Source organism: Zosterops lateralis, assembly GCF_965231275.1.
Source record: "Zosterops lateralis genome assembly, chromosome: 4".
Classification (NCBI taxonomy): domain Eukaryota; kingdom Metazoa; phylum Chordata; class Aves; order Passeriformes; family Zosteropidae; genus Zosterops; species Zosterops lateralis.
Genome location: NC_139765.1, coordinates 49489231 through 49511547, shown reverse-complemented (window position 1 = coordinate 49511547; position 22317 = coordinate 49489231). Strand labels below are relative to the sequence as shown.

The following is a 22317-nucleotide window of genomic DNA, read 5'->3' as shown; positions in this document are numbered from 1 at the left end:
GTGCCCAGCTCTCCCATACTTTGTCTCAAGAACACAGTTTAAATTACATGGCAAAATCTAAGAACTGGTGACTCAGTGGATGAGAAGAGTGACCAATGACAGCCACAAAAGTTTTCTGGTAACAGGAAAAACCATTCTGAGCCCACCTGAATGCACAAGTCTTGAGGCACTTTGTGAAACTGACTTCTACCTAGCAGAGTGGGGCTGTCTGCACCACATTTACATCCAAGCCAAGAAATTCCCTGCTACTGTCCAACACCTAATGTCTAATCCTCTACTTGATAAACCTGGATCTTGCTATGGTCCTAAGTGTTATAGCAGGAGCATGGATATGAGATCCAGCCACAGCACAGCCCTGTGACCACAGTTCAGCAAGTGTCAGGGACAGTGCAATCATAGTGTCAATCTGCATGTCTCTCTCATGAAGAGTCTTGGAGTCATGATATTATAAACAGTTAAGCTTAAATAGATCAGGCTCTTTGCAAAAGCAAGCTATATACCAAAGGTATATTTGCTTTTCTTTCAGATTACAACCTCCCTTTTACTTTTAAAATATTTTGCATTTTCTTAGATAGTCCAATTCAACATACTATTTGCTACCACTGGCCTATTAAGTGCTGCTAAATACACCATTCTGCTATTGGAAAACATATGATGGACTACATTTATTTGGTATCTGCCACTTGAACATTAAAATACAGTTAACAGATTTGCAGACCATTCATAATAGCATGTTTTGTTGGGCTTTTGTGTAACAGTGTGACAGGTATTGTGCAACAAACCCATAGAAATGAACTGTTCTGTCACAAGTTACGTCTATACACGACTAAATAAAAGCTGTCATTCCCCTATTTCCATACATTAAATGCTAAGGCTAATGAGCTTTTATTAGGAAAAATCCTGTTTCTACTGGACTGACAAAGAAGCTTTATGCAATTTTTAATGTATTTTTTACACATGACTTTCAAGGAAAAAGAAGTCAGACAGGATCTACCTTTAAGCATCTTTTTATTGTAGTCTTTAATGTACATGCAGAATTTTTAAAAAAGGTGTCAGTTATATCTGTAAGCTTATAACAATAATGTAAATGTTTGGATCAGCAATGTATTTGGATTAGAGACTAAGAACTCTAAGTGAACAGACATCTTTCAGGATATACAGTTTATATGGTAAATCAAGAAGGTTTTCTTCAGAGTGATTTTCCTCATAAAATGATAAAATATTTCTTGTTTACAATCTTAGTTGTTTTTAATACTGAAAAAATCTATAATAGTACACTCTTCATTATGTACATAGAAAAACATAGAACTATATCCATACCAGTGTCTGTTTTAAATGCAAATAGTAGTTAATAGCTTTGTAAATTTTTGTGCACCCTTTCCCCTTTTCCCTCCCCCACCCCCATTTAAAAATGCAGCATTTCCTAAAGTTTTCAATGCTTTGGCAGAAACAGAATGGAAGGCACTTCCAAGTTAGGTAAAGCAATATGTGAAATGTCAGCGCTAAATAAAAAAAGCCGTAGGTGTACCAGACAGCTCCATGTTCATCCCAAGGGACAAATTTTGCACTCCTGCGGGTCAAGAACTCGTTTGCTAGAGATTCCAGCTGGAGCAGGCTCAGACCCCAGCTTGGTTTACAATAAAGCTGATTAGCCTTGCAACTATTTTTACAAATGCTTCACACACACCAATGAAGATGCAGAGAGCATCTCTGAACACAATACTATCATGAGGGCAAAAAGCTCTTGCGGGTCACAGCATTAGAACATGTTGCAAAGGCCCCCGCTGCTGAGGCCTTCCACTTTGCAACATGGTACTTTCACACAACACCCTCTGTTTAAGATTTCCGGATGTGGCAGCTCAGCTAAAAATTAACAAAGCAACACACAAATGTGAAGATTCTAAAGCATCTCTTGTGATGGATACATTTAGACTCAGCAAAGCATCCTGAAAACAATCTGTGTGCTAGTGGCAGGCTGACCTCTGCTGATAGGGAGGTTTTGAAAGCTGTAGAAAAGTTTCTCTCAGGGGCAGCTCCTCCCTATTCTCCTGCGGCTTGTTTGGTACTCCTTCATTTTTCTTTTAACTCAGGATTATCTCTGATAATGGCAAGCATACTTGCCATGTGCATTTATATTAATACTTTGCAAAAATACCCCCGATGCCAATGAGATAAGCACCTAAATGCTTACTAAGGGATGTGTCATAAGTCACAGTCAGGAAAACATTTCTGTAATGACCAGTTTTACCTCTCAACTGCAGCTTGTTTCTGCAATCCTAGCAAAGGTTGAGAAATGACTGGATGCAAACTTCCAAGACAGAATGAGACAGAAAGGCACCGACCAAAGCTTTTACACGTCAATGTCTCCAGCCTGACAAAATGTTAAATTTTCAGGACATATGCTAGTTCAGTAATATGTTTACTTAACTGATTTATTCATACAGCACAGTATCTGACCATGACTGTAAATAGCTGCAGTCAACTGACAATCCAATTGAAAAAGAACATTCTGCTAAAACCTGCCAGCTGGTCACGTTCATTCTGCTGTGATAGCTCTGCACTCTTTAGCCACAATAAAATGAATGGCTTTATAGTGTTGGAAAGCATTTTTGTCATTCTTCAGTATCACCGTGGATTTATCTCACAAGGAATGAAGGGTAAGATAAAAAGGCATCCAACAACACTTCAATCTCTGAACTGAACGGCCAGCAAAATAATATGCAGCTGGCATGGAAGAATAGCCCTTTAAGGTTAGTTTAAAATGCAGACCAAAGGGGGGAAAAAAAGGCAAAAGAAAGAAAAAAATAAAAAGGCAAATAGTCCAGTAAGAATGAACAGTAGAAAAAGAAATTGAGCAAGTGATTCTTTGTTTTGGGCCAGTCCACCATCAGTTGCTCTATGTTGCTTTGGGAAACACAAAACTGGCACCAAAACACTCCAAAAAACACAAAACCTTCACCCCCTTCTTTGGCTGATGGCTCTCTTTGAATTGTCCCTCAGATCTCTTTCCGCACTGTGGCTCGGATGCTGCTGAACACTTTGCCTATGGCCTCAAAGAGCGGGTCGCAGAACGTGTGGATGCAGATGGAATAGACACGGCTAATGCACTGGATCTCAATCAGGTAGCTCCTTATGCATGGCACCACTGCCCAGATGTGCAGGAATGACAAAATGGCAAAGTAGATGCCCCAGATGAGAGCCATGGGAATACCAAAGATTGCTGAGAGTAAACGATAAAACCAGTATTTTGTTACAGTGAAGGTGGTAAAACTGGCCTTCCAAATCCCATCAAAGCTGTGTGTTCCCTCTGGCTCAGCAATCACATCTTCAAAATCAATCTGCAGCAAAGAACACAAAATCAGGTCAGTCAGACATTCGCATCAAGGGTGTATTCCAGACACACCTTTCCTGGAGAGCCATGGTCCCCTGGCAAGAAAATACGAAGCACATACTTCCTACATCCCCACGTAATTCAACCTATTATAACCCATGAATCTTCAGTAATCTTTACCCAGTGACTACCAGGGAGCCTCAATGATTAGGTCAAAATTAGGCATCTAACTTCTAGATGGAGTTCTCCAGAAAACTGAATGTATTTTCCTCATCTCCTACAGCCCTAAGGTATGCAGTGCCCTTATGGTCTACTTAAGGTACAAAACAGGTGAATAAAATCGTATTTCATAGTTTTGACTATTCATAAATCATTCAAAAAGTCACCTAAGGAAGCAGTGCATTCCAACAGGCATATTTTAGCACTCTCTGTTGAAATACTGAGCTTTCAGGAAACTTAATTGTCATAACATTTCTATAAGAAAATTAACAGAATGGCAATGATGGTTCAGTTCTATGTCACACAGACGTGTTTGATATAACCCACAATACAGGATATTTAATTTAGTCAGCACAACTAATAGTATAGGCACTGCAAACAACAGGAAAGAGACCATAACAAGACTATTCCTCTGCAAGGAAATAAATGGCTGTTTAAGTCAGATGAAAGAAAAAAAACCAAACTGCATTCCTGGGACTGGATCCCAAAATGAGATAATAATGCTGCCAAAAGTGAAGATTTACAGGAGCAAGGTAAGTATGACATGGGCCAGCAGCCTCAGAAACTCAGGCAGTTGTACCTTAGCATGCTGGAAGAAGGTGAATACACATATACTCAGTGTAAATACTGCTTATACTTTAAAAAAAGGCTCACAATCACTTATTTTAATCTAAAATATACATAAAAATTGAAAAGAAGTCATTCTTCTCTCCTGCTGAAATTTTCATCACCTCCTAACAGAGGAAAAAATACTAACAAAGAGAAAGATATTATAAAACCACTAGACTTTCCAACTTCTTAAATGAAAAAGATAATTACAAGCAAAACTGTACAGTCTAGGTGCAATGTATTGGAATGGCTGGGAAGTCCTTGAGAGGAAATCTCTGAATTATCTGTGATATCCAACACCTTGAATGTCTAACACTAGGCTGGCTTAATTAACATATTCACATTACTCTCTCTGCCAGTATTTCTCTCTAGACATCCTGTAATGCAAATTATAAACCTTTTTTTCTGCTTCTCTGAACTAGGTTCTAGTGATCTGAAAGTCATTCTTTGGTATGGATATTCATATCATCATCACCATCACACTTAAAGGTAGCATTTGAGTTGAAACTTCATCTCCACAGAAACCTATGGCAGACTCTGCATTGGCAGAGTAAATTTTCTTTTTTAGAATACATAAGGAAGCATACAATCTGTTTCTGGAGCTATTCAAAAGCAAACTTTTCACTATAGCCACATTTTGTGCTAGCTCATTTTCAAAGTGAATGGGGGTTCCTGTCTTATTATCAACATCTTCCTTGAAATCAGATAAAAATATCCATAATGATGGCAAAACCCAGGATGATGACAGCAAAAGAAAGCTGCTTCTTAAAAAATATTACTACTTAAGGACTACATGGTTCAGCATCGCCCTCTCATTCTAAAACTTTTGTCAATTTATTGCATGCTTCCCACCAGCTAATGCTGTAATCCTTGGCAAAGGTAACACAGCCATCACAGAGGTTCAAAGCATTGAGTGCTAGTCAGTGTCATATCTAAAGGCTTCTTATTCAGCTCAGTTGTAGTGGAGTCCATCTTGTATTATTTCAACTAACTGAAAAGGGAAGCTCCATCAGCCTTTTCATGGTTGCATCTTTATTTTTAGCCAAGTGAGATCTATTTTTATCAGAAATCCATTTCTCTGGCATGCAAAATGAAGCCAGAGTTTAACGTGAATTTTCTAGAATTTTTAAAATATATAGTAAGATTAGCCCATAATTCGATTACTTTCAAAATAATTCACTGTAATGAAATGGAAAATGGAAGCCAATAACTCGCTGGTTTTCAAATCAAATAGTGAACTTTCTGTAATTGTGATTCTCAGTAACTAATATTTTTAGCCTGTTTTGTTCAACAAAATGTCCATGGAGAGCTGGGGAGCTGACATAAGAATCATACCATATAACATTTCCAGATGGACAGCCCTGTCCTCATTCCAGGAGATGATGCTAATATTAGAACATTTGTGATATATCTTTGGTCAGGATTTCCCAGCTCAAGTCATACACAGTTGTCCTAAAAGTACTCAGGAATAAATCTGTCTGTGAGATAACAGCAATGTGTTCATGACACCAGTAATTATCAAGAGGTTAGTTTCTTGGAGCAATTTCAACAGCTCTCAGAATGTTTCTACCAGTGCACTGAAGTAGAAGAGATGGCCCTGTAGGAATGATAGCTGATGTCAGATACCTTTGCTCATTTCATTATTCCTCAAATTTTTTTTCACATTACTCCACTTTGAGTAAGGGAACTTGTGAGTGAAAAGATAGAAAGATGACCTGAAAACTTAAACTTTTAGCTGAATATAGTGTTAAAATGAAGCTTTTATCTTCCCAAAAGCCATAAGAACATTATGAAACATAAGAACATTAGGTACATGCCAAGAAAGTCCAGTTACACCTGGCACGTGAACATCTGTGGACTGTCCCAAACCAGACTTAACTGCAGCAGTGTCTAAATAATGACAGGCAAGGAGTTGAGGTAATCTGGGCTCTTCTAGTCATGTGCTAACAGACACTGCCTGGGAAACACTATTTATTTCACTCTTCAAGCAGGACAGATAAGTCCTTATGCTGCAGGAACTGAGATATCACTCAGATTCTTCCTGCACTAAACCACTCCCACGAAGGATATCCTGAATTTAACTTGTAGGGATCAGTTCTCCTCCTGTGTTCACAGGAGGAACAGGTGACTGGATGCATTTTGCCTTGCTATGGATTGCATTTACATCACTCAGATTACTCAGTCCCTCCTCAGTCCCTCCTACTACTCTCCTCTGGTTTTTAGTGCAGTAGCACTCACTGACAGTGAGTGTCATCAGACTGATAAAAGGTGTCCAACTGAAATAAGCAAAGTAAAAATAGAACTGACAGGAGAAAGAGAAATGCACATAACTATGATCCTATGAAGAGAGACACTGTCATTTCTGGTAAGGAATCTAACTGTCTTGCAAGTATAAGACATCTTTAAGGTATTGTTCTCAAGGTCACTTTTGTCAAAGCATCATGTGCATGTAGATCTGTGGACTCTCATTTTATCTACATAAAGGCTTTATTAGGTTGTGCACAGGTCTTGTTTAGCAGATTGCATGCATGTTCCTTGTGTAGTTTGTTCCTCCAGAGCTGCCAGGACGTGCTGTGAAATCACACTGAGGCAGTTGCAAAACTAGTGAAAATACATGCATGTTCATTTGCTACAGGAGAGAAGTACAGGAAATTTGGTTTGACCCTCTAAAGGATGCTAATAACTTGCTCTAGCCTTCTGTTTCAGATTAAACTATTAAACACTATCAACTCCTGTTCCATGTCTACAATGCACTTCCTGACTTCAGCTATTCTTTGTTTCCTACTATTCAGTTTGGTAAAGCCAGTTTTTACATTGCTTGAAGCCTTTGTCTGATTCTGCTATGAGAATTAATGCAGCTTCTTTTGCTCTGCACATGTTTATTAAACTTCTATCAAGAAACTGAGGAACCTGCTTTGATTCTAAAATAGATTTATTTACAAGAAAGGGAAATGGTATGGGATTTATTTACAAGATTTATTTACAAGAGAGGGAAAATGTCTATTTAAAGATCAAAACTATTAATTTAAAAAGCTCAACAGTGTGAAGTTATCATCTGACTCAATAATATATGCCACATCTATGAACTTAGTTGACCTGCTGACCTGGTCACTTCAATTCCCCATGTATCAGAAGCTGGCCAGCCGGAAAGGTATATTAAATGCTGGGCTCAAATCACCTACTTACCAGTTGTGCTTCTCAAAAGTTTGTTATTTGAGGTTTATAATACTCATTACATAGAAAAAACTACTAAGCTTGGTCTGTCAGGAAAAAAAATAAAATACGAAGATCCCCAGCATTAGGCTTTGACCTACATTTCTGTGATTGTAACTATCATGATTCATATCTTTGTGTGCGGTAGCTGCATGCTGCCACTGTGCTCACAGCATACAGTTTACAGACACGCATCACCCCTACTCCACTCCAGAGGAGCCCAAACACGTGCTGAGAATGCCTACATTTTTTTGTGCTTTCAGTATCTCTTGGAGTCAGTAAAAGGAGGCTTAGAACCTTACTATATCTCAGTTGATTGATCACTAATATGTCCAGTCAAGCAGAACATTTAAATTTGCACACAACATGAAAAATGTGAACTGTCCCCCTGGTGTCAATATGCTTGCATGCTCTGCCAGACCAGGACTAAAGTCTAGGCTGAATGTATACAAGAAAGAGTCATAAGCTAGTTTTCTTTATATTTTATGCCCAGAGTGTAGAAACTGTTTTTACTGCCTACCATGGGCTGTTTTTAAACAGGTTTTCCCTGATGCCAAGACAGTAAGTATAATATTGTTTCACTGTACTAAATCATGTCCTTGCAAGACATGAGGCAGATATGTTTTTTTTTTTTCTGTTGTAATAAAGGCAATTTGTAAAATGCCCAAATACATTCAATGTCCTTTAAAGAAGTATTTAACATAAGAAAATGTATAAAATATCACAAAATGACAAGCCTTTCTATGGCAGGGGTCATGTTTGGGAGGTGATGTTAAGGACAGATGCAACACTGTTCTTATGTTAGAGAAGGCTGTGATGTGTATTAATAAAAATAAGAAAATGTGTGAACATATGACATTACTATAACCTTAGTACTTCCACACACTATTTGGAACTTAAAAATTCCCAGTTACAGTGCCTGGAGAAGAAAGGCATCACAGCAGCTGAAAAAAAAGCAATAAACTCATAACCTTCCTGTTAAATCAGTGATGCCAGTTAAGCATTTATGTATTTCAATGATCCTTGGAATACCACATATGCTGATGCCTGTCCTGACTGCTGCCACAGTTTAACAGAAAATGATGAAAAAGTTTACACTCTTTCTACTGAATCTGCAGGAAAGTTGTTGGAACTTACAGAAAAGTTGCTGTTGTCTCTTCCCTCCCGAAGACTCATTCACCCTTTTGGGAGCACTGTGTTATCTCCATTTGGCAAATGTTTACCTGTAGTTATGTAGGAAAGCTGGTACTTTGTTCCTGAACACATAGAGCTTCATGATTCCTAGATGGTCTACTTCCTCACTAATCAGGTTTCAACAGCAAACGTTAGGTGATCTCAGGTGTTTACTAAAGCAAAAACTTGCTCTGTTCCAGTGTTTATACAAACCTTGATCTGAAGCATGGGTGACTATAAAATGTGAACATCTAGCAGTGCTCTATTCCCTCACAAGACAAGAAATCAGCTTGAATCTTCGTATTGGTAGCAAGCATCTAACAAGGAAACCCCAAGAGCCTCTCCAGCCTGGGCTGCAGCATGATTAGGCTTTGCCTGTCAACCTCAAACCCTGTCTTCAGAGCATACTGTTCTTCTGGGGACTGGCCAGATCACAAGGCACAACAGTTGCTCCCTTAACAAAAAAAAAAAAAAAAAAAAAAAAAAAAAAAAAAAAAAAAAAAATTGCCATGACTGCAGATGGTTAGGACCAGAGCTGTTGTGTAAGGCTTGTTGAGTGCAGAAAAATTACAAGGTTTTTCCAAAGTCAACGAAAGCCTAAACAAGCAAGCAGAACTGTTGCACCCCAGTTACTTGCACAAACTGACCAATGAATTTGCTTTACCTTTTCTGTCTCCCTGTGCCTGCTTTCCACAATATGGCAAGGAAGTGTTCTGCTGGCAGATCTCTTAATGGAAACTGTGAATCTTTACCGAGTTCTACAGAGTATGCCAGAAAAGCAAACAATGCTTTAACAAACAAGGATATTCATGTTGGAAAGTAGAATTGAAGGACTGCACTCTTCTAGCCAGAGAAAAAAAACCAGTCTGGTCAGGAATGACTCCTACTGCATGCATAACAAATACTCAAATGTGTTATGAAAATGTGTAAATGATGCCATGACTTAGAAAAGGGGGTGATTGCAGATCACCATTTTACAAACTGAAAATCATAGAAAAGAGGAAAAAAAATTTGCTTCTAGTTACTGAGAGAACAATCTCCTGCTCCCTGCCCATGCTGATTACATACCAGAAATGCCCGGCTGATGGTCTTTGTTTCATCAGATGGGCAGACCCACCAAAATCCGGGGAAGTACTTGTGAGAAAAACGTGTGTGATGCTAATGGGTCAGCACTGTAGCAACCAGCTGTTCTCCAGAGATCTCTTCCTGAAGCTCTTGCCTGTCCTGTTCCAATACAGGCTGGCAGAAGGAAAGACAAGCAGTTTCAAGGAAAGATCTGCACTCTGTAACACAGCAAAACTTCCTGTGCAGGTGGGGATACCATGTTAGCTAGTTCCTTGACAAATGTCTTGATGTTGTTAGAGTAAGCAGTCAGAAAATGAAATTACTGTTTTCCTCCCTGGAAACTGGGCTGCTGGGAGGTTATTGCAGTTTTCCCAAAGAGAATCCCTTAAGAAGTTTTCTTTGTTTTTATTATTTGGTTCATGTTCCACAGTTCTTTGTTTGATACAGCTATTTCGGCAAAGAACTCTTATACATTTATGTATATTGACACATGCCTGACTGTCTGTATGTTTAAAGAGGTATATTTATGAACATGAACACCAGCGTGAAATTTTGACTACACTAAACATTAACAGGAATTTTTTTCTTTTATTTCAGTGGTGCCTGGAGTTAAGCTGAATCCAAAAACCTTAATAAAAGTAAAGATATAATGTAAACTAATTTTATATTTCAAGTTATATTTAATAAATATAAATACGACAGATTTATATTTATTATTGTATGCTTATATGCTAGTCAGGTAATACATTGCCATTAAGTATAACTTTTTAGAACTTGGTTTACCTTTATCAATCCTCAATTTAGGCACTAATGAGAAGTAGAAATGTAGTGACCTCAGACTCTTTAGTAGTGCATGGGGAGACAGGGACCTTTGGAGGTTGTTTTAGATCTGGAAACTACTTTTTTCTCTTTATACTTTGTAAAGGGAGCCTAAGGAGAGGAGACTCTTGATTATGCGTACTATCAATAAACACACTCCTGTTAGCTGCTGCAATCCTTTTTTGTAAATCTGTGTAACTTGTTTTCACCTTTTCCCCTCATTTCTACCTGAACGATGCTCATTGCTGACAGTGAGTGTGCAGTGATGCCCAGCTGTCTCTCTTTTCCTTTAAAAAAATCTTGCCCCTGCATTTGTACTGTTAGAAGGCTGTCTTTCTTATGGAAGAGCTTAAGTTACTGATCCTTAAATAAAAGGTATTTCTTTAGTATCCCATAAAAAATCAAGATATTTTATTGTTCTGCTCTTGTCATAAACTGCATGAGAACAGCAATGGGATTGAGTCCAAGTTTGCTTGATGACACCAAGCTGTGTGGTGAGGCTGAAATGCTGGAGAAAAGGGATGCCTTGACAGGCTTGAGAGCTGGGCACCTGTGAATCTCATGAAGTTCAACAAGACCAAGTGAAAGGTCCTACACGTGGATCTGGGCAGTCCCAAGCACAAATACAGGCTGGGTGGTAACTAGACTGAGAGCAGCCCTGCAGAAAAGGACTTGGGGATGTTGGCTGAGGAGCAGCTCAATAGGATCTGGCTTGCAGCCCAGAAAGCTGAGAGCACCCTGGGATGCATCAAAAGAAGCAGGCTGAGAAAGGTGATTCTCCCACTCTGCTCTCCTGAGACCCTGCCTGGAGTACAGTGTCCAGCTCTGGGGCCTCCAAGTTAAGAACATGGACCTGTTGGAAGTCCAGAGAGGCAAAAAGATGATGAGAGGGCTGGAGCACACCCTCTGTGAAGACAGGCTGAGAACTTGAGGTTGTTCAGTCTGGAGAAGAGTCTTAGAGCAGAAAATAAGAGGGACTATAGAGGGACTTTTTAAAAGGGCATGTAGTGACAGGACAAGAGGGAATGGCTTTAAACTGAAAGAGAGTAGGTTTAGATTAGATGTTAGGAAGAAGTTCCTAAGAGAGGCACTGGAATGGGTTTCCCAGAGAACCTGTGGATGCCCCATCCCTGGAAGTGTTCAAGGCCAGGCTGAGAGGGCTTTGAGCAACCTGATCTAGTGGGTGGCATCCCAGCCCATGGCAGGGGGCTGGAACTGGATGATCTTTAAGGTCTCTTCCAACCCAAACCTTTCTATATGATACACAAACTTGGACTTCATAAAACAGTTGAGGATTTTATGGCTTAGCTCTACAAGAGATAGATCCCTGATCTTGAGGGAAAACTTTTTGTAGCATCTGTTTGAATTCCAAGAAGGGATTTCAAAGTTCAAAGAGGAAATGTTGCAATCTGTCTATGTGACTCTCTTAGGTCTTTTGGAACTCAAAATATAAATTCAGCACAGCAGGAGTTTGGACAGAGAATGTGATGCTTTCACCTTCAGCTGTGAGAATGTCTTCTCACTTCTTATCTATGAAGTTGAATTTATCAGTTCCTATTTGTTTAACTGGGAAGAAACCCCACCCTTGTACAGCCCCACTAACATCTAGAGCACAGCTTCTATATTGTGAATAAAATAATATTTTATCAATTCATGAGCTCATTAAAATGGGGACAGTGGCACTGAAATTATTTTTTCTTTTGACTGCTAATCTGATAATTTCTGACAAGAATGATATTGCATAAAGTTCAAAATTTTTTTGAAACTATCAAAAGACATTTTCCTAAGGGATGTGTCAAGAAAATAGTAAAAGACTAATGGGGTAAAACCTGCCTCCCTAATAAATCAAACAAAATTAAATTTCTCTTTCACATTCGAAATAAGCAACCCTTTTAAAGTCCAAGATGGGTTTTATTACTGCCATTTGTCTAGAAAAGAAATATGGTAGTTTTGGATCAAAAAGCTTAGAAAATCAATTCCTGATATAGACTTCATCCTGCTGTCTATGAGAAGGGTATTTGACAGCTGTGGGAAATACAAACTTATCTTAGTTTAGAACTATATGTCTTCAGTTTTCTAGAGATTACAAGTGTTAGCAGAATCACCAAAGTTCATTTGTATTTTCTTCTTTCTGCTGCCTAAAATATAACCAAGATCAAATTTCCTCACTAGGGACCTCACTGGCAGACCATTCTACTGTACACAATCATCCCTTTTTCCCCCCTAGAGTACTGTATTTCAGTATTTTTGTTTGTTTATTTTAGATATTCATACTCTATGCAACAGAATACAGTGTTTCTAACCACACAATCTAAAAATTCTACAATAAATTCAAATTTTTCTTAGTATTTTCTAACATATGATCTAAATTCTGTTGAAGTTATCAGAATTGAAAAGTATTTGTCTCTTTTGAATCTGAGACAGTGTCCAAATAAATTCTAACAAAAGAAACAGCCATGCTGAATCATTTGCTCTGTCCCCATGGCCATCAAATGCACATTTTTCTATGGAGATATGAGTCATGTTCACCATGCCAAGCAAGAAAGCTGTGCGTAAGGCTTTAATAGTACCATGAGTTTAAATGCAAACACATTTTTTTTGAGAAAGAAGCTTTCATTAGAACAGATGTCATTATTAGCTATAATCTTATGGATATTCAGAAATACCATGTCTGAGAACTCCTAATTAATGTGCAAGAAATCTATTTTTCAGAACTCTTAAAACTTCGCTCAGACCTTGTATAAACTGGCATTCATGACTCAGGTTTTTAATCTCATATTCCTAGACTAGCCTTGGAAGAAATATCTGAAACAGAATTGGATCAATGTGGGGAGCCAAAGTCAAACAATTCGAATTTTCTTGCATTTTAAATCTAAACCCCATAGCTTAATAGGACAGGGCATTACAGAACCACTTCATTTAATTTGTTGTTATGCACAAGTAAGGTGTGATGTCTCATCAATTGAGACACACATGCCCTCTGAGAGCACTGCTTCTCCCGTCCTGTGATGTGAATCTGCCTCCAGAGGCATCTCACTTTGGTCACTGCCAGTAGCAACAGCCCAGGTGAGAAGCTTGGATTAGAACACATACACACACATATATTCATGCACCTATCTATTTATACGGATGTTTTTAAACTTAAAAACATTTATCTATATTCTCATGACTTTTAACAATTTCTAAAAACAAAGAAAAAGAGTCTGCATTAAATTTCACTTAATTCCTTATTTCAGAAATAGCACTGATTGAGCTCTGCTTTTCTCTCATTTTACTATGTTGAAGTACAGAACTGCGTTCCTTAGGTTGACACTGTCATATCTGAGTGACAGCCCACCTTAGGTCTCCCATTCAAAAACAGCATGGGGCGACACCTTCCTTCCAGGAGGTTCTCAGGTGTGGGGATGGGAAGTGCTCTGACCAATCATCTCTCTGTGCATCTTACACCGTGCTCAGTACAACAGGGAGGGACCTTAATCAAGAAAGATTACATAAAATGTAAAGTGCTTTTGAAAAACCCTATCTTTTTATTACGAGGCAGAAATTGTTAATAGCTTTAAAAACATGCCTGAGTAATACTTTCTTCCCTTAATGAATACCTAAGAGTATTAGAGCACTTTTCAACATCTGACCAAGAATTCCAGATTTTTCCTTGCAGTAGGCTGAATTGCCCTCAACTGCACTAGTTTTCAGTGGAAGGCCTGAATAGGTAACTTTTTGAAACCTGGTACAAAAGCTCTGCATCCTCACATCTTTAGCCAAGTACTGGATTTTTTTCCAGAGCAAAAAGGACTCCTGTACAACAAACAGCAGATACACACCACTTGTTTAAAACAAAATAATATATACATTCTATATGGTAGACCAGGCACAGGCCTTTCTTCCTGGCACATCACAGTAGGAAAAAACTGTAAGCTGGCTGCAGGCGTGACTGCACATTTGGTCCTTGCTAGTCTGAAAGGATTAGACTTTGCAGGGTTGGCTGCAAGGTCCATCCCCATCCTCAGCGAGGAGCAAAGAAGTTAGTGAGAAGAGCAATCTGTAAGAGAACTGGCTTCCTCCTCTGTGTTTTCCAAATTCATTAAACTCTGTGCAGACTTGACCACAGACATGATGAGAAAGTTTAAACTCTAGAACTCGAAGGCTGCAATTTAGCTGTACTCTGAAAAACACAAATACTGTGCTGGGAAACAAGAAGAGCAAAGCCTGAACTTCAGGCACCTTCATGTGAGTCCTGAGCCATTGAGGAATGAATGAGAGAAAATAGCAGTAAGCTTTTCACCCTGTTTGTTGTGTGTCATCACAAATAAAGCCTCAGAACACAAGTCCAAGAGAAGAACTGTCCAGTGAAGGACATATGAAACAGATAAAACTATGACAAACCACGTGTATAATCACCAGCATGACTCCTGGAGAGCTCCCACATGCAGAGAGGCTGTTTCTCCCTTGCTTGATTCCCTCCTCACCTCCTGCCTGACTAGCCACCACCAAAAGCCAGTGCCTGGAAGAGTGGAACCACTAGTGCACATCCTCCTGCTATGTATGTATGTATGAGGACAGATGTGTGAGGAAGAAAACCCTTCCTTTCTGGTCTCTACTGAAAAAATTGGGGAAAAAAAGGAAATTCTGGTGATTTTTCCTAGACTGTGCTTCCTCCAGTTCAGAGCTGTCACTTCCATGTCTGCATACCTCAGGTTCCATAAGGCCTTGTGCTCACATCCCTCTCTTAACAGAAACCCTGTCATTTGTCCCATTTTTCTGTAGTCCTCCCAGCACTAAGCTTCCACTTCATAGTTAATTCAAAGAAAAACCATAAGCAAAGTCACCAACAGCTTTGATGCAAAACTGCTCTTTGTGTCTAGTTTTCATAAAAGGATCTTGACTGGGTTTCTGCCCCTTGCCTGGATCCCAACCCTAATGCTGCCTGCACCACACATCTGCTGCAGGGGAAGCTGTGTTGCAAATCAAGGGAACATCTCTTGCTTCTCACAAGAGAAGGTTATTTTTAAAATGTGCTATGGGAAGTATTTGAATACAGACAACACTGAGGCCTTTTAGAGAGCTGCTTACAGAGCAGATTCCTCATTCTCTGTCTAATCATTTCTATTTCATGGCTGACTGATTTGTCCCCAGTTTCCATGCTGTTGTGCCTCATAGTCAAGTGGCAAGAAATGCATAAAATAGCATTTTAAAAAGCAGAAAGTTCGGAATCTAGAAAAATGCAATGGCTCTAAACAAAACTGAGCTCAGCCTGAGCCATGCTTCTGGCATTACAGGAGTCTTACACCTTTTTTTTTCCTTTTGACTTTCAGTACCTAAGACTGGGGTCTCCTTCAGTCAGTTTTACACTCTGCCTGGATGTTCTACAGCCAAAGTAAGAATGGCAGATGCATGTCAGAAGGGGACTACAGACTGATGGCTAAGGCAGGAACTGAATCTGTATGTTTTCACCCCAACCCAAGCCTGTCCCCTAGGTACTGGGTGTGAATTTTATTGCTATGTCTAATAGATTGAATCTGAACACAGGGTCCATATAAATGCAAATTGTGGCAAAATTCCTCTTTCTACTCTGCAGGTTGGACTATCTATGAAATACTTAAAATAAAAGTTATTCTTATTTATTCTTGTAACAAACCAGAAAATGTTAATTTACCATGCCATTTTGTACAAATACTGCTGGTTTTATGATATAAAATGGATCCTGTCTGGTTAACATCAAATTCATTTTGGTATATGCCTGTGTCTTGATGTGACTATGTTCACTACCAGGAGCTTACTTGCTGACATAGAGGCAGTACTGGTATTCTGGCTGTTGACTGTTTTTCAGTGAATGTGTTGGTCCGCAATTATTTCAAAGGGACAAACTGAAAAGCTTGTTTTTTCCATTCCTATGCTTATTATTCTCCAGTTTTCTTTTAGAAGATGTTACAAACTTGCCTCTGTGGGAGGCAGAGAGGGCAGGATAGCTTTGCTGGTTTCAGCCTCTTTTAAGGCCATTATGGGGTTTTTTTTGTCAGTGGTCTCATTCTTTTCCCATCAGGGTCTTTCTTTCATTAGATTAGGTTTGTGGACACCAAGATTCTGACTTGCTCGGGGGCTATGACTCATCCTCAGAAGATCTGGTTGCTCTGGGGACTTCTCCTGTTGACATACGCAATGAACTGTGATGCAGGGCTGTTCATGAGCTCTGGCATTCCCTGTCTACTCAGCTGCTCCTCCATGGGTAGAAGAAAAAAAAATTCTCTCTCCTTTTTAAAATCATTCATTTTAAAGGCAGTTTTGTACCATTAGGTAAACAGATGATTTTTTTCTAAACAAATACCAATTTTAAGCCTTTTCATTTTTATATGGCTCCTTAAAGATACAGGCTGCTGTGAGGGATCATTCTTAGCATGGATCCAGAAATATGACCATGGCTTGTCATATTCAGCACCTTCAAATTGTTTTGAAGTCTGGAATTTCAATTTACTCATGACCTTGTTAAACTGTCTGCACATAGCATGAATCATTTTACAGATATACATTCAGGAACCAGAGTTCACCCTCTTGATTCTCTGGAAACAATACAGTATTTTTCTTTTTCATTAACAGATCTTCGTTACAACAAACATGGTGAATTGCACACATTCTGACACTGCTGGCCACTAAGCAAGCCAGATCGTGGCTTAGTCACCCACTATGACCGGGCAGCTCCCCTTTCTCCAAGGGTGTGACAAACCCAGATGACAGCATCCTCAATTTTCACATTGCGGTGGTGTATTCCTCTCCTTCTTTCCAGGCTGCAGTGTGACCTGAGAAATACTTGTTTAGGCCTTGACTTTGAAAACACCACCTGAGCTCAGATCTTTTCGAGCTTATCAGAAACACTGTCTGCTCCCAGGAACTGCTTGTCCTTATGACCAGTCTTGGAAAATACTGCTCCTGCCTGAATGGCACAACATTCCTGTTCTCACACTTTCAGAGAAAGTGCTGACCCAAACTGTGGCCAGGATGAAACACCGTTATGACTAAAGCCCACTCTCTTGCAACCCTATAAACAGCAGTCCAAAATGGGGCCCTTTGAGCTCTCCTAGACTGCAGCAAGCTACAACCAGCAACCTCCCTCTGAGTGGGATGTCTCTCAGAGCCTCATGGATGCAGGAGCACCGAAACAAGCAGTATCTGGGCAAACACCCACACTCCTCAAGACCCAATCCTCTGCCCATTTGGAGGTGCAAAAGTATTTCATTGACCTCTGGGGGGAATTTTTCACAGGTACCTTGCTTGCACTGATGGTTCCTGTCTGTGTGCTTGCCCCTGCACATATGCTACAGCAAATCTGGGAGAAATACCGCTTTCTTAGATGTTTAAGTACCTTGGATACCTAAGTAAGTTAGGCTTGTGAGTAAGGTTAATTTATAGTTATAAACTTACTTAAATGCTGTTAAGTATTGCTCTTTTGCTAAGTTGTTAAACGTAAGTTATAAGCTAAGTGTTCTGCTGAGTTGCTAAGTGTAACTTCAAAGTTGTAAATTAGGTTAAATGCTCTTCAGTGAATTGTTAAGGTTAAATTATAAATAAAGTTTGAGCTATAAGTTAGGTATAAGTTAAGTGTTTTTCCTATGTTAATTTGTTAGGCTTAAGGTATAAGTCAAGTACTGTTAAGTTGGAGTGTTGTTAAGCTTTTATGCCCTGTGCCTTTTTATCCTTGTCTGCACTGTCTTTTGTCACACACACACACACCTAAGCACACACACACACATACCCCTAGATAGTTCTCAGTTCATGTCTGTTTTGACTGCCTGGATTTTGTTTGGTTTTGTTGTTGCTTGTTCTCCCTCGCTGTGCCTTGGCTGTCCTGTAAGTAGTAGAATGAATCTTGCCAATGAACTTGTCGTGCTTTGCCACTTAATACAAATCTGACTTTTGCTCATACTCTTGCCGAAGATTTTTTAAGTGATCTCAAACACTCTCTTTCGTAACACACATGGATTGTATAAACCTGTCTGTATATTTTTTTTCTACGAGAAAACCTATCTCTGTGATATTTCTGACCAAAGTGACTTCAAGCAAAAATCTTCATCGACCCTGACTTGTCAAAACACTCAAACTGGTCTACACACCCAAACAAAAAAAACCTAGGCAAGGACACAGATTTTGCTTAGCTTGCTTATCATCTCTTGAAGGAAGGAAAAACACCAAAGAGAACAAAACAGAACAAGGACACAAATCCAATCGCCATCAGAATCTCTGATTTTGCACCCAGCAGCCTTCGGGAGGGCGATGTGGTTTGTGACATCTCCCCGCCCGCCCTGCCTCCGTGCGTGCCTCGGGGAAGGAAAACCCTTCCGACGGTGTTACACAAGGTCAGGCAGCTCATCCCCCGCTCCCTGGCGGGACGTCCCGGCTGCAGAGCCGGCTGCGGCACAGAGCGGGGACCCCCGCCCGGCTGCGGCACAGAGCGGGGACCCCCGCCCGGCTGCGGCACAGCGCCCGGCCCGGGGCGCCCCGGGGGACAGCCCGGGACAGGGACAGGACAGGGACAGGGACCGGGACAGGGCCAGCCCCCTCCGCACCGCAGCGAGGAGCTCCGCAGGGCTGCCCCGGCCGCTCCCGCCTCTCTCCTGCCCGCTCCGCCTTTTCTTTAAAAAAAACACCCAAAAACCAAACCGATCAGCCCCTGGCCCGCTCCCTCCTGCAGCAGGTGGAGGGACGAGGCTCGCAGGGCTCAGACGCGGTGACAGCGCCGCGTGTCCTGCAGGACTTGTATCACCCCCCGCCACGGCCCCTCACCTTAACCACGTCGTCGTTGAGGTGCTTGGGGTCTCGGTTGACCAGGTCGATCTCTTTGGTGTGCACGTCGTGCACTGCCTTTTCGCTCAGCTCATCTGCCATCATCTTGTTGTTGGGCTTGTAGATGTTGCCCTGCTCCCGGACGGGCGCGGTGTACAGAAAGCCCTGCCGGGAAGCGGAGGGAGCGCGGGCGTGAGGGCAGAGCCCAGATGCGGCAGGGGAGGGGAGGGGAGGGGAGGGGAGGGCAGGGCAGGGGAGGGAGGGCAGGGCAGGGCTGGGCCGGGCAGGGCCGGTCCGCGCCGAGCGGGAGGGCGGGCTGGGGGAGGCGGCCCCGGTCCCGCGGGCAGCGGGCTCCAGGCTGCGGAGCGCACACCCGGCTCGCCCGGCTATTTACCCGCGGCCGGGGCGCACACCACACCCCGCCGTGCCCGGCGCCGGCTCCCGCTCCCGCCGCCAGGCGGCCCCGGCCCCGCGGCGCTGCCCCCGGGCGGAGCCAGCGGCCCCTCGGGGCGGTGGGCGCTGGCGTGTCCCGGGCACGGCAGGGAGCGCCCCGGGCTCCCCGCGCAGCGCCCTCCCCACACCGCCCTCCCCACACCGCTTTCCCCACAGCCCTCCCCACACCGCCATCGCCCCACCGCCCTCCCCACACCGCTCTCCCCACACCGCCCTCCCTATACCGCCATCGCTCCACCGCCCCCGGTGCGCTGACCTGAGCGCGGCGTCCGCACCGTACTGTCCTCGCTATTCTGGCCCCCTGTAGTGCCCTTCATGCAGGGCCATCACCGTGCCCTCTCCATGCCGGTGCTCTCGCTGTCGCGCTCTCCACACACCGCTTTTCCCGCCAGCAGCCCCCTCCCCGGGCCCGCCGTCCGTGCCCGCAGGTGCCCGGCTGTCCGCCCTTCTGTCCGCCCTGCTGCCGCCGAGCCGGCCCCGCTCCCCGGCGGGTCAGGGAGCTCGGGGCCCGAGCCCCGCAGGTGCGCGGCCGCGGGGCAGCATCCCGCCCCACGCCCCGTGCTCCTACCTCCGAGTCCACGTATTTGGTGCCGGACATGCTGCCGCGGGCTGCTGACGGCTCTGCCGAGAGTTACTCTGCCCTGTGACTTGCAGGACGGAGGCAGGAGGATTCCGCTCTGCGGGGCGGCCGGCCGGGGGAGGCAGGGGAGGAGAGGGCTGGCCGCGGGCCAGGGCGGCTCCCCGCTCCGGCCGGGGTGGGTGACAGCGGCGGCACGGCCCCGCACACGGCAGGGCGGCCGGGAGCCGCCGGGGGTGGGAGGGGAGAAAAGCCCTGCCCCGGCAACCCCGGAGCGGGCGGACCCGGTCTCCGATGGCCGGGCCACGCCGTGCGGGCACGGGGCTCGGCAGGGACAGGGACAGGGACAGGGTCCCCTCCGCCCTGCCCGGGCCGCCCCCGGCCCCCCAAAGCGGGTCCCGGGCATTGGGGGCCGGGCGACAGTGGTGCGTGCGGCAGAGCCACCTGGGCAATACGGGGGGTGGAGGGGGCACGGAAGCGGCGAGCAGATGGAAAAGTCTAGTTTTGTTGAGCGTCCAGAGCGAGCTTTGCCGGGCTCCCCCCTCTCGGCACTGACAATAGTTTACACAGAGCCATCGCTGCTCCAGGAACAATTGTGGAAACTTGGATATCCTTGGGATGAAGAAAAAGACTTTTCTCAACTGGTTCATTTCAAAACTATGCAAATATTTAACAGTTCTGCACTTTAACACTGCTATATTTTTCCCGAGAGGAGATTGATCCATGCATGTCTGCCATGCATATTAACCACTGGGATTAACTTTTAAAGGGGAATGGTGTGACACCGCCTTGCCATGCTCTGTTCTCAAGGTTTTTGTAAGCTCAGGGGCATATGTAGGTGTAAACGCTATAAATATAAATCATTATTCAAGATGGCTCAGGTTAGGGTTGCAGCATCACTGTAAATCTAAAAAATTAATTATATTTCACTTTTCTGTGTTGTGTGCGTGTGTGTTTGCCGACATTAGTTTTGTGTTAGGAAATCAGACTATGGTGAAAGATTTATAACATTAATAGAAAAATTGTGACCTTAGTGTTATGCCATTTAGCACAGAATTGCAACAGAAGCAGAAAATTCCTAATTACAGTGTATTTAGCTTTGGCTCTTCAACAGAGAAACAACCTCGAAGAAGCCCCTGGCTAAGACAGATGTAGGCACCACAGATGTAAATAACTGCACCTGTTGAAAATGCAGTCCACATGGACATGTGTTACTGATACATCAGTTAGCAGTCGACTTTTTTAGTTTATATTGCTCGTAAACTTTAGAACAAATGCCTTGGATGAAAGTTTCTCAACTTTCCAAGTTAGTTGTAAGTTTTAAAAGTAACTTTTTTATTGATGCAATAATTCACTTAAGCCGTCATTAAAATATTTTTGTCTGTCCAAGCTTTTAAATGTGAATATGGAATCAAATGAGTGTATTGAAGGACATTGACTCTACAAGTTTTCTATCTATCTGAAAAAACCTGCAAGACAGTTCTTTGTTTTCATATCTAGGAAAATTTTTCAATTAGTCACTGTCCTGCACATGAATCAGAACATTTTGATCCTCTTGTGTATCTCAAGGATGACTGAAAAAAAGAGAAAAAAGAGAGATACTTGTTAACTTGAAATGCTGAACTGGTCCTGGAATAGTCTTTTCAGAACCACAGTCTCCTTTAAAAAATATTTCTGAATCAAACACTGCTGCAGCTAGAAGAATATAATAAACTAGTGGAATTTATAAGTTTTATGAGATGAATTCCAGAATAAGCTGCATACAAAGCGAAATGAACCATCACATTATGTTTGCGGCATGCAACAACGAGGCTAGAGAGTGACCTGTATCTTCTGAGCCCGGAGCACTCTGCTGGAAAATGACTGACCATTTAGGTGAAGGAACGGGTCCTCATATGGAGATCCAGTAACTGTTTATTATAAAACAGGAACAGGGTAAAGCATCCAAAAGAGTCCAGGGCCAAGGAACCCCATGGCGCTGAGGGCACAGGGTTGAGTACGGGGCAAAGGGGGTGGACCTGAGGGTCAAGGGCCAATAGGGACAAGATAAAGTGGTGCAGAGGCGTGGCCATGGACTGCGAGAACC

The 22317-nt window shown here is 42.5% G+C and overlaps 1 protein-coding gene across 1 annotated transcript; it reads right to left on the bottom strand.

Annotated features, from left to right (window-relative positions):
* Positions 1–991: 991 nt before the first annotated feature.
* On the bottom strand, positions 992–20345 carry CAV1 (caveolin 1). Its single transcript, XM_083860303.1, has 3 exons — positions 20223–20345; positions 19202–19366; positions 992–3338 (listed from the first exon to the last, which is right to left on the bottom strand). Exons 1-3 carry the CDS (start codon positions 20250–20252, stop codon positions 2997–2999), a joined length of 537 nt encoding a protein of 178 aa, XP_083716429.1. The 5' UTR covers positions 20253–20345; the 3' UTR covers positions 992–2996.
* Positions 20346–22317: the final 1972 nt, after the last annotated feature.

Excerpts from the sequence above, each read along its gene's own strand:
- CAV1 (XM_083860303.1), bottom strand. The coding sequence starts at position 20,252 with ATGTCCGGCACCAAATACGTGGACTCGGAG. Across the intron at positions 19,367-20,222 it reads CCAAATACGTGGACTCGGAG|GGCTTTCTGTACACCGCGCC; the intron begins GTAGGAGCACGG and ends GCTTCCCGGCAG. Across the intron at positions 3,339-19,201 it reads TCAACGACGACGTGGTTAAG|ATTGATTTTGAAGATGTGAT; the intron begins GTGAGGGGCCGT and ends TCTTTGCTGCAG.